This window comes from Neolamprologus brichardi, chromosome 7, assembly GCF_056152115.1.
Source record: "Neolamprologus brichardi isolate AB-2024 chromosome 7, ASM5615211v1, whole genome shotgun sequence".
NCBI classification, from domain to species: domain Eukaryota; kingdom Metazoa; phylum Chordata; class Actinopteri; order Cichliformes; family Cichlidae; genus Neolamprologus; species Neolamprologus brichardi.
In genome coordinates, this window is record NC_142110.1 from 66,969,557 (window position 1) to 66,983,556 (window position 14,000).

At 45.0% G+C, this 14,000-nt stretch overlaps 2 protein-coding genes across 3 annotated transcripts; one reads left to right on the forward strand and one right to left on the reverse strand.

Annotated features, from left to right (window-relative positions):
• Positions 1 to 437: 437 nt before the first annotated feature.
• Positions 438 to 8,793, reverse strand: LOC118455224 (peroxisomal trans-2-enoyl-CoA reductase). Its single transcript, XM_087844199.1, has 6 exons — positions 8,524 to 8,793; positions 7,285 to 7,392; positions 3,958 to 4,097; positions 3,741 to 3,837; positions 3,048 to 3,172; positions 438 to 2,212 (listed from the first exon to the last, which is right to left on the reverse strand). Exons 1-6 carry the CDS (start codon positions 8,606 to 8,608, stop codon positions 2,036 to 2,038), a joined length of 732 nt encoding a protein of 243 aa, XP_087700325.1. The 5' UTR covers positions 8,609 to 8,793; the 3' UTR covers positions 438 to 2,035.
• Positions 8,794 to 9,727: 934 nt separating this feature from the next.
• On the forward strand, positions 9,728 to 13,870 carry spata2l (spermatogenesis associated 2-like). Of its 2 annotated transcripts, none has more exons than XM_035913477.2 (4): positions 9,728 to 10,444; positions 11,169 to 11,518; positions 11,595 to 11,888; positions 12,009 to 13,870. In XM_035913477.2, the coding sequence occupies exons 2-4, from the start codon at positions 11,171 to 11,173 to the stop codon at positions 12,903 to 12,905; spliced, it is 1,539 nt and encodes a 512-aa protein (XP_035769370.2). In that variant the 5' UTR covers positions 9,728 to 10,444; positions 11,169 to 11,170; the 3' UTR covers positions 12,906 to 13,870. The 2 variants fall into 2 exon arrangements, with proteins under 2 accessions (XP_035769370.2, XP_006803998.2); XM_006803935.3 differs by having other exon boundaries at positions 9,728 to 9,966.
• Positions 13,871 to 14,000: the final 130 nt, after the last annotated feature.

Sequence of the window (14,000 nt, forward strand, 5' to 3'; positions counted from 1 at the left end):
CCAACCCCAGGCTTAAACTGGTTTGTTTTACTTACTTTACTGATTTCACCCAAGTCAGGGTTCAAAGAAAATACCAATTGTAACCAACAGAAAGTGTCAGAAACTATTCATGATATTCCCAAGAAGTCTGTTCAGGTCTTCTATGGTTCATGGGAGGCTTTCACCTATCCCAGCTGACACTGGACAGGAGGTGGGTACACCCTGAGCTCCATATAATGACTAACAGTGAGTAAGAGGCAACCACAGGTCACACCTACAGCAGTTTACAATAACTAAAACGTGCCGTACATGTCTTTGGACTATGGGGTGAACCGGAGAGTTTGGATAAGCAGAACATCCTACAAGCCACAATGCTAACCAGTGCTGAGGAAGTTTTCTAGGGAACGCCACACCTCTGAGCAGTGATACACCTGAAATAAAGTACACAGGGTCAGCAGTATTGTCTATATCTTGTTTATTTGTGTTTGTAAAACGTTATTTTTGCATTTTTGCACTACGAAGAGGCTGAAATTGCTCAAGCTGCTGAATCTGTAACCAGGCAAATGTCGCAATTTTCATCCAGTTTAGCTGCTATACTTGGATCAAAGCGCCGGCTGGATCATCTGACTGTATCTGAGCTTTCCAAAACCAACAGTCTGACATGTTGTATGAACTTGCTCATTTAAAGCATGCTGCAAACAAAGCGTCTCCTCGATGATCTAAAAGCTTCTGAAAGGATTTACAGAGGTGGCAAAAAGACGTGATGTAACTTTCTCTCACGCCTTTAAAACAAATCCAGAAACTTCGCAGAGTGAAGTGAAACACTGAAGCTCTCAGAGAAGCGAGAGGGAGGAAGTGGATGCAGCGATGGTAAACTTTTAACGCCACCACTGGGATCATGTAGCAACACGTTCTCTTTAGTCGTGGATGATACATTTCAACCATACTGAACTCCTAAAGTCTGTCAAGATACATCCACTACGGAGCCCCGCAGGGGACATGGGAGAAAAAAAAATTAAGACGGACTTTTGCAAGAACAAACTCGGGATCTCGCAAACCTTTTGCGAGATCTCGCAAAACAAACTCGGGATCTCACCGCATTCTTCCCGTTAGCTCAAAGCTAACGGGAGGTCGAGACCTACTACAGCCGGGAGGAACACCGCTTTCCCGGCACATCGTGCCTCGACCTCCCGGTCAGCTTCGAGCCAGCGTCCGAAGAATGCGGCTAAAACATTTGCGAGATCTCGCAAACATTTTGCGAGATCCGGAGTTTGTTTTGCGAGATCTCGCAAAACTTTTGCGAGATTCCGAGTTAGTTTTGCGAGATCTCGCAAAAGTCCGTCTTAATTTTTTTTCCCCATGTCCCCTGCGGGGCTCCGTAATCCACAGCTGAAGTGTGAGAGTTTGTTCTCTTCAGCTTTTTAACTGGACCGGGAGGTGTTGCCATGGAAACACAGTTACATTTAGTGCTTCTTTGAGGCCCGGCGACCTCGCTGAAGACAAAGAAGATTTTTGTCTTGCGCTATTTGCATGTTTGGACATTGGGGCTTTGTTGGTAGTAACAGCCACCTGCATGCTGCTGTAGAGCTAGCGTAGTGGTCAAAACTTCCACTCAGTACAGTCTCTGTCTGTAGATATATTTACATTTTGGACCAGTTGTTGGGATCTTGGCTAACTTGGCCACAGTCGTTATCAATGTGAAGTCATTATTTACCTGCTCTGTCTGATTATTTGGCCTTAAGACGTCTACTTATACCAAAAATATTTAGCAGAAGGAGCTGTGTGTCACATCTTCTGTTGATGGCAGAACAGACTATGTAACAACGCACAGAAACAGATAATAGGAAGAAGGCGTTGGTTTTCTTACATATCCCATAAAAAGCACATGCTGAGAGAAAACTTGCTAACGATGTGAGAACAGGCAGGAAAATATGCGACGCCTAGCATGGATGGGTTTCAGAGTTGTGTGACAGGAAATCAAAGGAGACTATTTCTGGAGAGTGCAGGAGAAGAAGCAGTGCGATCCTGTCCAGGTGAGGCTGGAGGAAGGTGGGGTCTAAAGGTTCCTCTCCAGAAGGACGCTCTTTAAGTCTGCAGGGCAGTTGATGGTGAAAACGTTGTGGGCGGTGTTTCGTCTTTCGATCAGGGCAGCAACAGCCTCGCCCAGGTCCAGATGATTGAGGAAGCCGGGCGCCATGTGATCAGGAGTGGCTACACCTGTGTTAATCTTCACCTGTCAGAAGAGAAGAGGAGAGGGGCTGAATGCAAGAGAGGGATGACTGCAGGATGTAGAGCAGGTCGTCTACTTATGTCGGGGTTTGTGCTTCGAGCTTTGGTTCCTCCTGTCCTCATAAAACAGGTTTCAACCTCTGAGTTAAAGCTGTGGGGAGATTAATCAGCGTCCTGTGAGGAAGCACTGGTAGTAAGATCAAGTTTTAGCTGTGAAATGGCTCATCCAATCATCTCACAACTACTCTCAACAGTTTCCAAAGGCGATTTCTGAGATGTACGAAAACATCTGATGCATCAGGTTGGAGGTAGAGACGAGCAGTTCATCTAGTTTGCCAGGCGTCAGATCAACTTCTCTGATCTTATGCAGGAGATCAGGTAAAGTTTTGATTAATAAGGGCTGATTTCATCAAAGTTGTTTTTCTATTTTTGCATATTCCTGACTAAATATGCATGTTTGCACAAAGGCAGAAATATGCACGTGCACTATTTAGATAAAATGCCTGATTAACTTCTGTCATGCACGATTACAGAGTAAGGTTATGTAATGTGGATGTGTTGAAATGTGAGCTGGTTCTCACAAAGGCACCGAGGAAGAACTGAATCTGCATGGGTGGTAAAGTGGTGTCAGTGTTACAGATTTCCCCTGAGTGAGCAAACGCCAAAGAAATTCAGGGCTGTGCGTGTGAACACGAGAAAGCAGAGAGAATTACATACGTAGATGATTGTGGAGCCAGGCGTGTGAATTGAGCTGCAAGCTGACTTCTTTTGGTCAAGTCTAAAGGGTCATGAGTCATGTTAGCCGACAGCCCTGCTGTGCAATCCCATTAATATCTCACCTGGTTGAGTTTGCAGGGCACCTCGGGGTACTCCTCACGGAGGACGTGGCAGAAAGCCAGGGTGCTGGCAGCGCCCACTGTGAGGAAGCCTGTACCAGGCATCAGCAGCTTCTCTCCTGCTCCTCCTGTGGCAAAGCAGCAAAACGCTACATAAACACACCAGGAATGCAAGGCGAGCAGCTATCGCAGGTGACCCTGCACGAGAGGCAGGGCACACCCACGGACGCAGCGAGTCCGTCAGAGTGGGAGAACATGCAGTGAGTAAAATAACACGGCAGCTGTTTTGCTGACCCCAAGTGGACGGAGAGAATAAAGAGAGAAAACTTGTCTGATCCTTTTGGTACATTTGAATCTGAATCTATCGTTCCAAAGATGGTAATGCTACCATCCAGCTACCACTAACCACGCGCCCAAACAGTCTCCATGCTACCCAATCACTTCTGAGCAAAGTCACGGAGAGAGAGGAGAAGCATCGGTGAAGCAGAGCTCAGCAACGTCGCCCTGAGGTCTGCCAGATGCTACCTCAGTACTACTAGAGAGAAGTAGAACAAAGGCAACGTAGCACTGCGCCACACACGGACCGCCTCATCCCACTGAGCAAACACACGTCGTCGCTACAGGAGAGGAGACATAGGCGACATCAGCAATACATCGACGTCGTGGCGACGGAGGGTGCTGTCTGCGATGCCTCACCTGTGATGAACGTATAGGTGCAGTTGGAGTCGTCCCTCACCAGCGGGTAGAAGGCCTTCCATGACACAAATGTGCTGAAAAGCAACGTCTCAATCACCTGCAGATTTCACAGGAAAGAAAACATCACAGCACCCCAATGTAAGTGTTTACATGCTGCATGAGTTTAAAGTGAGGCAGAAGAAATGAAATAAGTATATTGGAAAGTGTGTGTACTGACCCAGTGTAGATCTTTGAGGGACTGGGTGTGTGGGGGTCCTCCCTGCCACCAGCTGAAGCCCAGAGAGGAAACTATGTCGGTGACTTTGCCCACCTCCTTCAGCAGGGCCTGCTTCGCCTGCTCGGCTTCCTCCTCTGAGCCTGAACACAGAGACGCTGGACTTCAGGAGAGGACAGGCAAACGTGTTTTCTCTAATGAGTCACTGAGATCGGCATCGATATAGAACTTCAGCCCTACTGGGGAATAACAAGACTCTGATTGTACATCGCAGTAGAAGATAAACACCTCCCTCACCTGCTTCTGTGATGTCATCTCAACTATCACTGACGTTTTCTTAATAATGTTTGGTGTGTTTATGGGGTGTAAGCCCTTTCCATACTGGATACTGTAAGCTTAGTGGCACCTCCACCTAATAAATCAGCAGCTGAAAACAATAATTTGACTAAATCTGAAAATAACAAATCACATTAACGTTCCTTTTTGCACAGGACGCACACTTGATAGGTTACGGCAGAGGTGGACGTCGCTGATGTTCGTTACCCCAAGGTGCAGTCTTTTGCTAAACCCAAACAAGCAGTTATCAGGTCAGTAAATCATTTCTGAGACAATTCAATTCAATTTTATTTATATAGCGCTAAATCACAACAAAAGTCGCCTCAAGGCGCTTCATAGATACAGAGAAAAACCCAACAATCATATGACCCCCTATGAGCAGCACTTTGGCGACAGTGGGAAGGAAAAACTCCCTTTTAACAGGAAGAAACCTCCAGCAGAACCAGGCTCAGGGAGGGGCGGGGCCATCTGCTGCGACAGTCGCTAAGATGCAGACAAATGATGACAGAAGAAATGGGAACTTTATCACATTGTACGGTGGAGGATTTGTACTTGAATACAAGCCCACAGACTTCTGAGACAGGAGGTCGGTTGGGTTTAATCCCCCCCCCTCACTAACACACTAACACTGTGCAATTACAGCAGTTTGAAATGATCAATTTGTTCTACTAACAGAACAGTTAAGAGTGTGGTGTCATGTCTCTAAGCTGATTATTCAGTACTAGAGATGGACCGATCCGATATTACGTATCGGTATCGGTCCGATACTGACGTAAATTCCTGGATCGGATATCGGAGAGAAATAAAAAATGTAATCCGATCCATTAAATATCAAAAAAGCACCTCACAAAACTTGCGACACGGCGTAACTCATAACCGTAGCGGAGCAGTGTGGTCACGTGATGCAGCTGTGTGTATTTGTAGCCTCACCAGCATTTCATCTCCGAGGAAGTTTTCCCAGAGAGAAGTAAAGCAAGTGTGTAAGTTCATCTCTGAATGTTTGTAAAGCATTCCCACGTTAAGCTTAACAACAGATATATGGAGCGACTGCCTCTTCTTGCTGCTACTTCAATCATAAACTGATCAATGATCAGCTGATCGTCTCTCTTCTTTGTTTTTGTCTCACTTTGCACCAGAAAGAGGAAACCAGCGGCTGAACAACAGCAGCACGTTTAAGCTTGATCAGCTGTTGTTAGAATTTATTTAATATTATTTCTACACCAGGATACTTTTCTACAGCTGACGTAACTGTGCAGGGGCGGATCTAGCAAAGTTTAGCCAGGGGGGCCGATAGGGCATGAACAGGGAAAAGGGGGCACAAAGACATACTTTTCTTTCTTATTCTCATTTAAAATGTTGAGCTTTTAATAAATAATTATCTGAATCTTACAACCAAAGTTTTAATCTGATGTAAAATATATAGAAGTCCATTACTGTGTATAGTAACTGTTAAGTCTAATATACCCTAGTAAGCTAGACTACTATACCCTATTAGTTAGGTTGCTTAATATTTCTGCTAAGTCCTCTTTAAAACACCAGAATAGGGAGGATGGAGCAGGTTTAAGTTTATTAGATTGATCAGTTTTGCTGAACTATGAAATATTTTGGGTGCAGTGTATTTTTTACATACAGGTATAACAGAATAGCTTTAGTGTTGTTGTTTATTTAAACTTGAGTATGAACTTATACAAAAAGCAGCAAGATATTAAAAAAACAGTTTTATTGATTAAAAAACACTATATCGGATTCATATCGGTATCGGCAGATATCCAAATTTATGATATCGGTATCGGACATAAAAAAGTGGTATCGTGCATCTCTATTCAGTACAAATACGAGGGGACGAACCAGCAGGGCAGCACTGACATGTCAGAGGCTCAGATGGAAAATTCTGCAGCTTAAATTGGCCGCCAAACAGAGAGGGTGTGTTTGGTGTTGGACGTGAGGAGAGGCAGGCGTGTTGGTGAGGTTGCCTGCCTGAACTAGCTCACAGGCTTTGCACCATTGCTGCTCTATGAGCAGTTGGAGACTGTGTGAGCGAACGAGTACAGACGTTTTTACATTTTCATGCAAGCTGGACGACCCGAGTCTGAAATAAGAATTTACAACATCAGCTCCACTTGGCACAAATTTGAAGGGTCACACTGGAGTCATAGGAAATACCTGAGAGTGCACATGAACAACTATGTAAATGTTCCTGAAGCTTTGCTTTTTTACCTGTAAAGTTCAGACTTCTAAATGATGAGTTCGGTTCATGCAGCTTTAACCTGCATGAACCGAACTCTAACTTCTGGAGTGTGAACTTGCACAAGACGCTGTCTGCCCTCCATTGCTGAGCAAACAGTCCAGGGGAACGTGCCAATTTGGCAATCTGGGCTTTAGTCCAAGCTGAACATGCAGACTGGAAAAGCCAGGATTGAACCACCCACCTTCTGATGAGTCGATGATCAGCTCTAACTCTCACCTATGGCCCCACAGAAAGTTAGTAATGAGGAGTGCCTGGAGTTCATTCAGCTGATGTGGCTGAAACATAAGTACTGCCTCTACACCCTTATTCCTGAGCTCACTGTTAAAAAATGGCGCAAAGAGGTTTTTGAGTATTTTCTACAGATAGCTCATACACATACACAACCTGATACTAAGAATGAAGGTAAAATGAGATTTTCTCATCAGAGTTGGTGACCATGTTGGAAATAAAAACTTCATTTTCAGATCTCTAACCGGCTTTCTAATAAAAGAGTAAATGAGCCAGTTATGGTGCTTGTATCCACCTGAGAAAGATTTCCCTGCATGTGAGGGTTTCTACAGATTTAGTGCAGTATGTTGCCACTCCCATACTTTGCAGGCTCTCTTTTGCACATTCTGACTAAACACAGTTTGGATTTGTATTTAAAGTGTTTGCCGGGGAGGAATCAGTAATTATGCGATAAGAGCTGCGGACAAGCGCAAACAATCCTCAGAGCAGAGACGGGCAGGATGAGTAACCTGACTTACCCACATTTCCCACTATAGTGGTGAGGTTATCCTTTGTGTTGGGAGAGACAAACGATCTGAGTTTCTCCAGGCGGCTGCCGTCCCTGGAGATCACTGCAACTTTAAAACCTTGACACACAAACACACAGAGACAGTAGGATGGAGTGAACCTGTGTTGTTGTGCTGCTTCTGTCAAGGTCATCAGAAAGTGAAATCTGACCGGGAAGTTGACAATAACTTACTGCTCAGTTCAAACAAAGAAGCTTTGAGCATGCAACCAATAAACTCTCATCTCAGCTTCTTCCTTCCTGGAGGCACAGAACGGTAAATGCCCACAACAGATTCCAGCTTTAAGAACACAACAGAATCCAAACAGGGATGAAGCTGAACTGAAATTATGCTCTTTTAACTCCCGCCATAAACTGTAATTTAGTTTAAGATGATGATGATAGGAGTTCAGATCAATTTAGATATGATTTTATGAGACTGTGCTGATAAAACCACCCACACAGCAATCCCAGATATGACAAAGCCAAACTGTACAATGACACACACAATGACACACACACACAACTGCCTGGGAATGTTTATTCTGTCTTTACTGTTCCAAAGATTTCCTGATGGGACATGCTTTTATTGACAATGAAGCATTATTATGAGAACTCCATTGTGTCATATTGGTAAATCCCCCTAAGTCTTGATTAAAGGAAGATTAAAGGAACCTGTACAGTAGTAGTGGGAACAGCCTGTTGTTTTTGACACGTCTATGATTATTAATCCAACATTTTATTATCAATATTAGATCATTTGTGTTGCAGTTTAGTTTTTTGAGAGTGGAAGGGGATTTTTGGTAGATCAGTTGTCACATTGCGCGCTCAATTTTATTTTTACCCTCATAAAAATGTGATAAGCGGACCTGTCGGTGTAGAGCGTGGCATAGAAACCCCAATACAGTGAACCGGCAGTTTTACGCACGCGGGTGCGTGCACTTATGGCGGGTCATTATTTAATTGTCTAACAATTCAGACACAATAAAACAATAATAATAAGTATAAAGTATAAATAAGTAATAATTGTTTTTATTAAAAGTGGCCATACCGCACAAAAATCCTCACGCGTAAAAGCCAAGGGGAAAGACACCTGCGCGTAAAAACGCATAGATGTCCCAAAGATTTATCACATTAACAATTCACCGTCCTCTTCTATTTCACTCAGTTTATTTTCCCTGCCAAATGTCCTTCGAGCTACAGAGAAGCTTACCTTTATCCAGCAGTCCTTTAACGATCCCGGAGCCCACCTTTCCCGCTCCTCCGAGCGCTAACACAACCCTGTCCGAGTTCGACATGCCGACTGTAGCTGCACAGACCTGCTGGAGGATGGAGGGTGGAGGATGACTGCGAAGTGAAGCTGCTGGCTTGTGCAGAGCATCCTGGCCGGACCGGGATGCTTTAAAGGATCACGGGTCCGCCCTTGTCTACGGGGTCACTGAAGCCACGCCCATATTCTGTCTCCGTGTGTATGCGTATCCTGGCACGGCTAAATGAAAGGACCGGTGGGGAGATTTAAATGTGGGAAGTGGGAACATATACTGAGCGTGAGGGCACCTTTCAGGGGTGAGGCTAAATTCAGATTTGTGACCATTAATTCAGGCAGTCAGTTTATTGGCTCGATGACCAGTTTAAGTTACTACTGAGTTCAACATAATATTGCACATAATGATCTAGAAAGGTGGTAAAGCAGCATATGCTCCATGATGGGCCTGGCTGTTCACCGCTTTATGAGTATGCAGTCAGGTCTGCCCCGTGTGTGGTGTCAGATTGTGGCAAACTAAGATGGGAGCAGCAAAAACATTCATCTCAAGGCTTCACAAAAAGGTTTCTGTAAACCAGAGATTATGGTTACATCCATCTGTTATATACAGTCTATGTTAATCTGAACTCTGCATCAAATGGGCTCAAAACAAACAAAACCCCGAAGGTGTTTCAAGATTTTGACAGAATTTACAGCCTTGATTGGGACATTCTGTGACCTCTTGTCACTTTGGGTAATGAACTTGTGGTATATTATCAGGAATTATATTTCGTTAGTGCAATACAACATTTATACTTTTCTCACAAATCTATTGCTCAGAACTAGATATAAACAGAAACACATTAAATCCGCCCTAAAAACAACCACAGAACAAATACTTTTACAATTTATTTGTATAATGTATGGATATGTTCCCATCGCACCAGAAAAACTCTGCTAAAGAGTTTAAACTAGCTGCTCACCTGTGATCATGTCAGTAAACGTCCTCACAAAGACAGGAAGACGTGTGTTTGTGTGTCTGCGTGTGCCGTGTCAGTGGTTCATGCAGAGGTGAGGCTGCTGCAGCAGGTGAAATGCTGCCATCTAGTGGCTGAAACTAGACGCAAGAAAACTGTTGATTTAATCGATTTATTCGGTAGCACACTTTGCAGCTTCTTCCTGTTTCCACCTTTTCTGTATTTCAGCCCGTTTTTACGTCACTTTTCTTTTAATTTAAAGTAATTGTTCCACTGTTTCCACCCACCTAACGGCACATCCAGGAACAACTACCAAACACACCCTGTATAAACTGGAAATCCCGTGCCACGTGACAATGTTTACGTTACCCAGATAATCGAGCAGATTGTCGTGCGGCCGGAGTCGCAAAAACAGCTGATTACGTGCCAGGAACAGGTGAGTCTGTGTGTCAGACACACGTTTTATATCGAACAAAGCCAGACTGGCCCACCTGTAGCCAGCTGCGTTACGTTAGCTTCGCATACCTACGAACTTACCTTCTTCATGTTCTCTCAGTCCGAATTTTCCTACAAATTATACCGGTTTTCTATTGCCTCGCGCTTTGGCTTAAAAACACACATTTTAAAACTTAAATCGTTACGTTTCCAAGTTTATCGGGAGCGTACGTGTAATTCGGCGTGTTTTCAAAACGACATAGATGTCTTCTTAATATGAAAAATGTACATCTTCCTTGGGGAGGTTCAGCCGCTTCCTCGCACTTCCTGGGTATTTTCCCACACAGACTGAGCCTGACATCACACTGGAAGGTTGATAAAAGTTGATTTCGCTTTCGTCGACGGATTATATGTCGGCCGAACTGAAGAACAGCTCGGTGCCAAGCTTCCCGGCGCCACTTCACCGCAAACTGGATAAAGTAAGGAAAACAAGCCGGTTTACAATGTGCGGGCGGGGGGTGCGTTCACTGTCCGACCCGTAAGTTCTCTGGGGTAACTAAAGTAGTAGACGCGGCTAAGCTAATGCTAAGTGGGGCTGTTAAAAAAGGTTCTGTTTTTCTCGTTGATGAGCTTGAAGTTCCCGGATGTTCCCTGAAAACACGTTAAAGTTTGTTAGATGTAAAAAACACAAAGTGAGTCAACTTATTTTCACTTATTGTAAAGTTTCACTTTCGTTATTAACATGTGCGCAAAACGAGCCGCAGCTGATACAGAGTGTGATATTTAATGAGGCTAAAGGTCGAAATGTTTTATATTTCCAGTGGCCACAGTTACGTCAGCATGTGCTGCAGACATAGCAGGAACCTGGAAAACACCTGTGTGTGTGTGTGTGTGTGTGTGTGTGTGTGTGTGTGTGTGTGTGTGTTTAACTTTAGTCACACTGTAACTCTTTATTGAATAGTTACTAACAGAACAGAGAAATATGGTGCTTCTGATGTTAACAGTCTGTAGGAGGTTCCACTTGCTGTCAATCCCATTGGAGTGAAATGAGGTGTAATTCAATCCATAGGACACTCCCTCAGTGACATCTGTTGACAGCGGGCACTGTTAGGTCGATGCACAGCAATAAGAAAAAAAAGTGACTCAGTTATTAGGATCATCTTGGTTTATTTTTGTCTCTCTCTCTTAATAAATGGATGAAAGAGATGAGCTTCTCCCGGAAGAGAGACGTAGATCTCACGGGCGCCTACGATCGCAGTTTGGAGCGCCAAATCGCGGAACGGGGCTCGAGCCTGCCGTGCAGAGATGAGGAGCTGTGGAGAAAGGTGGAGGGACTTATGAAGGAGGGAAATGCTCAGAAGATCCACTGCCTGGGTGTGGATCCACTGAGGGTGATGGAGGAGTCGCTCAAGGCAGTCACAGCAGCAGGATGGAGCAGACGAGTTGGAACCAGAGGAGGCCTGCAAGGCCTGGCCAAAGCCTTCGAGGTGCTGGAGCAAGCAGCCTTGAACCTGTACCTGGCTTCCTGGAGGAAGGAGTACGCTGTAATCCAGGTGGGCCAGAAGGAGAAAAAAGTTCACGTGTTAAAATAATCAATCTGATTTTAAAGTTTTACATTTTGTGTCACAGATGTACTCCGGCACGTTCACGCACTACATCACCCCGGTGCTGTCGACGGCTCAGATCGAGAACCTGTTCAACCTGTTGGGGTACGAGCTCGGCGCGTCATCGTCTGAGCAGCTCCATCTCCAGACGCACAGAGTGAACTCCACCTCTTCGGATACCCTCCTTCAATTGTCTTGCGCCTTCTTCCTGGCCCGCTGCGAGTGCCACTTTCTTACAACGGCGCTGGGGAAGCGCTGCGGTGACACCCAGTGGGAGCTGAGCGCAGTGATGGAGAGGCAGCGAGGAAACGGCCTGCAGGTATGTGACGCTGATGCTGAGATCTTTTGGGTTTTTTCCAGCCTTGGTGCAGCCAATCGCTTCATTGTCTGCCTCAAGCAAGCTGTTTTAATCGACTTTATTACTTATATCTCCCTACAGGTTGCTGTGGAGAACACCAAGAAGATGCTGGAAGTTGGCGAGACCCTAATGGAGCAGCCCGATGGAGACGTGGATCTGTACACCGATCCAGTTAATGAAGGGGACCCGCAGATGGTTGTCAACAACGAAGAGAGTCCCTGCTCATTCATCTGGACGACAGCGGACAACGTATCACCCACCACTGTCCAAACACACAGCAACGGAACGACATCATCGTTCCCACCGCGAGAGCCGAACACCGGCAGAAACTCCTCGGACAGCAAGAGGCCAAGCTGGCGTTCCCCTGGTGCTATGAGGCTGGGTAAAACAAACTCTGAGCCTCAAAGTCTGCAGGTAGATCCAATCGAGGCTCTGAAGAGCGAGGATGGCGACTCCAACCTCTGCAGGTGCGTCCAGAACTCAGATTCTTGTTCTTACTGCTCTGAATGCAAAACCCTGCACGATGAGACCTGTGCGGTCCTTACGATTTGCAGAAAGAATGTCCACAACGTGAAACAAGTGAAGAAAATGCCGAGTGGAGGCCTCAGATCACCCACTCTCACTGGCAGCAGTGCAGCAGTGAGCTCCTTACCTCTGAGTGAAGACCCCGCATCAATAATTGCACTCCCTCCTGCCATCGCCTACCACGAATGCTGCGATCTCAAAAAACCAGACCCTCAGATCCTGTGCCACGTGTGCAGAGTCTTCCACTCTAAATCCTGCAACATGGCGAAATCCTGCCAGTCACACCATGGCAGCACACAGCTGGGACAGTGCTCCTCCTGTGATAAGTGGTGCTCCAGAAAGCCTCTGGTCCTGTGCAGATACTGTGGAAACGAATATTGTAGTGCCTGTTGGTTCAGAAATCCAGTTACATGCAGGTGCGGCCAAACATTTGACCAGTCAACATCTGTGTGATAAAGGTCTGACAAGCTTTGCACTTACGAGATGCATTTAGCAAAAGTTACAGTGACTTAAATCTGCGTACTGGAACTGAAAACGCTGCCTTGAAGTTCTGCCATTGTGCCATTTATTTGATATTTGCATGTAGCCTCTGTGTGGTGTGGTTCTGCGCTCGCAGGTCGCTTTGCGGTAATGTTTGTGTCCTGCAGCAGACTGCAGTAAAAGGGTCAATGTGCCATTAAAGTGTATGTGTGGTAAACGTGTGTAACATGGGATGAATTGGCGCGATCACCGCGGTGTGGTGGGTATGATTCAATATAAAATCAGTCAGCATTTAAAATGTAATTGCTTCATAACTAACACTAAGAACCTTAATTTTTCTGTATTAGAAGTTTTCAAATATTATTTTTTGGCAGGTTATGTGGCTTTCCTCATTTTTTTTTTTTCTCGAGTAATCATTTGGCCGAGTGCTGAAATCTGCTTGTTTTTGCCTTTAAGGTGACTTCACTTGTCTAAAGCACATTTTCTGAAATGTCAGTGGCAGCTGGAAGCTTTGTTTTCCTAGCTTTTCCACTGTCGCCTTAATGCAACATCTCAGGAACACTTTAAGGGAGTCTTTCCACGTTTAGGACAAACATTTGTTTACACCAAAGGATTTGTCAAACTGCATTGTACTAATCCTGCAATGTAGCCTGACATGCACCCTTCCCAGAAATGTAGCTGCACGGCACAGCGGCGCCGACCTCGGCGGCGGTCATGCGTCTGTGTGATATTCATACACGGTGCAAAAACAAAAGGATAACACTTCTTTCTGTAAAATCCTTTTGTAACCACCTGGTGTCAGCCTTCTATCAGAAACTTTTCCTGCAGTAATTCACTGAGCGTTATGTTTGAAATGAATTTGTGTTGCTGTCTTTAAAGACGTCTTGTAACTAATCCGAGTCTGTCTCTGTTTTTTATCACCATTCCTGCTGTTGTACTGTGACAGATGCTGCATAGCTCATAGTTACTAATGTTAGAATATCTCATGATTTTGCATCATCTCGTGGTTCAAAGTGATATTATATCTATTTGTTATTGGAACCAAAAATGTTCATATTTGGACAAAGA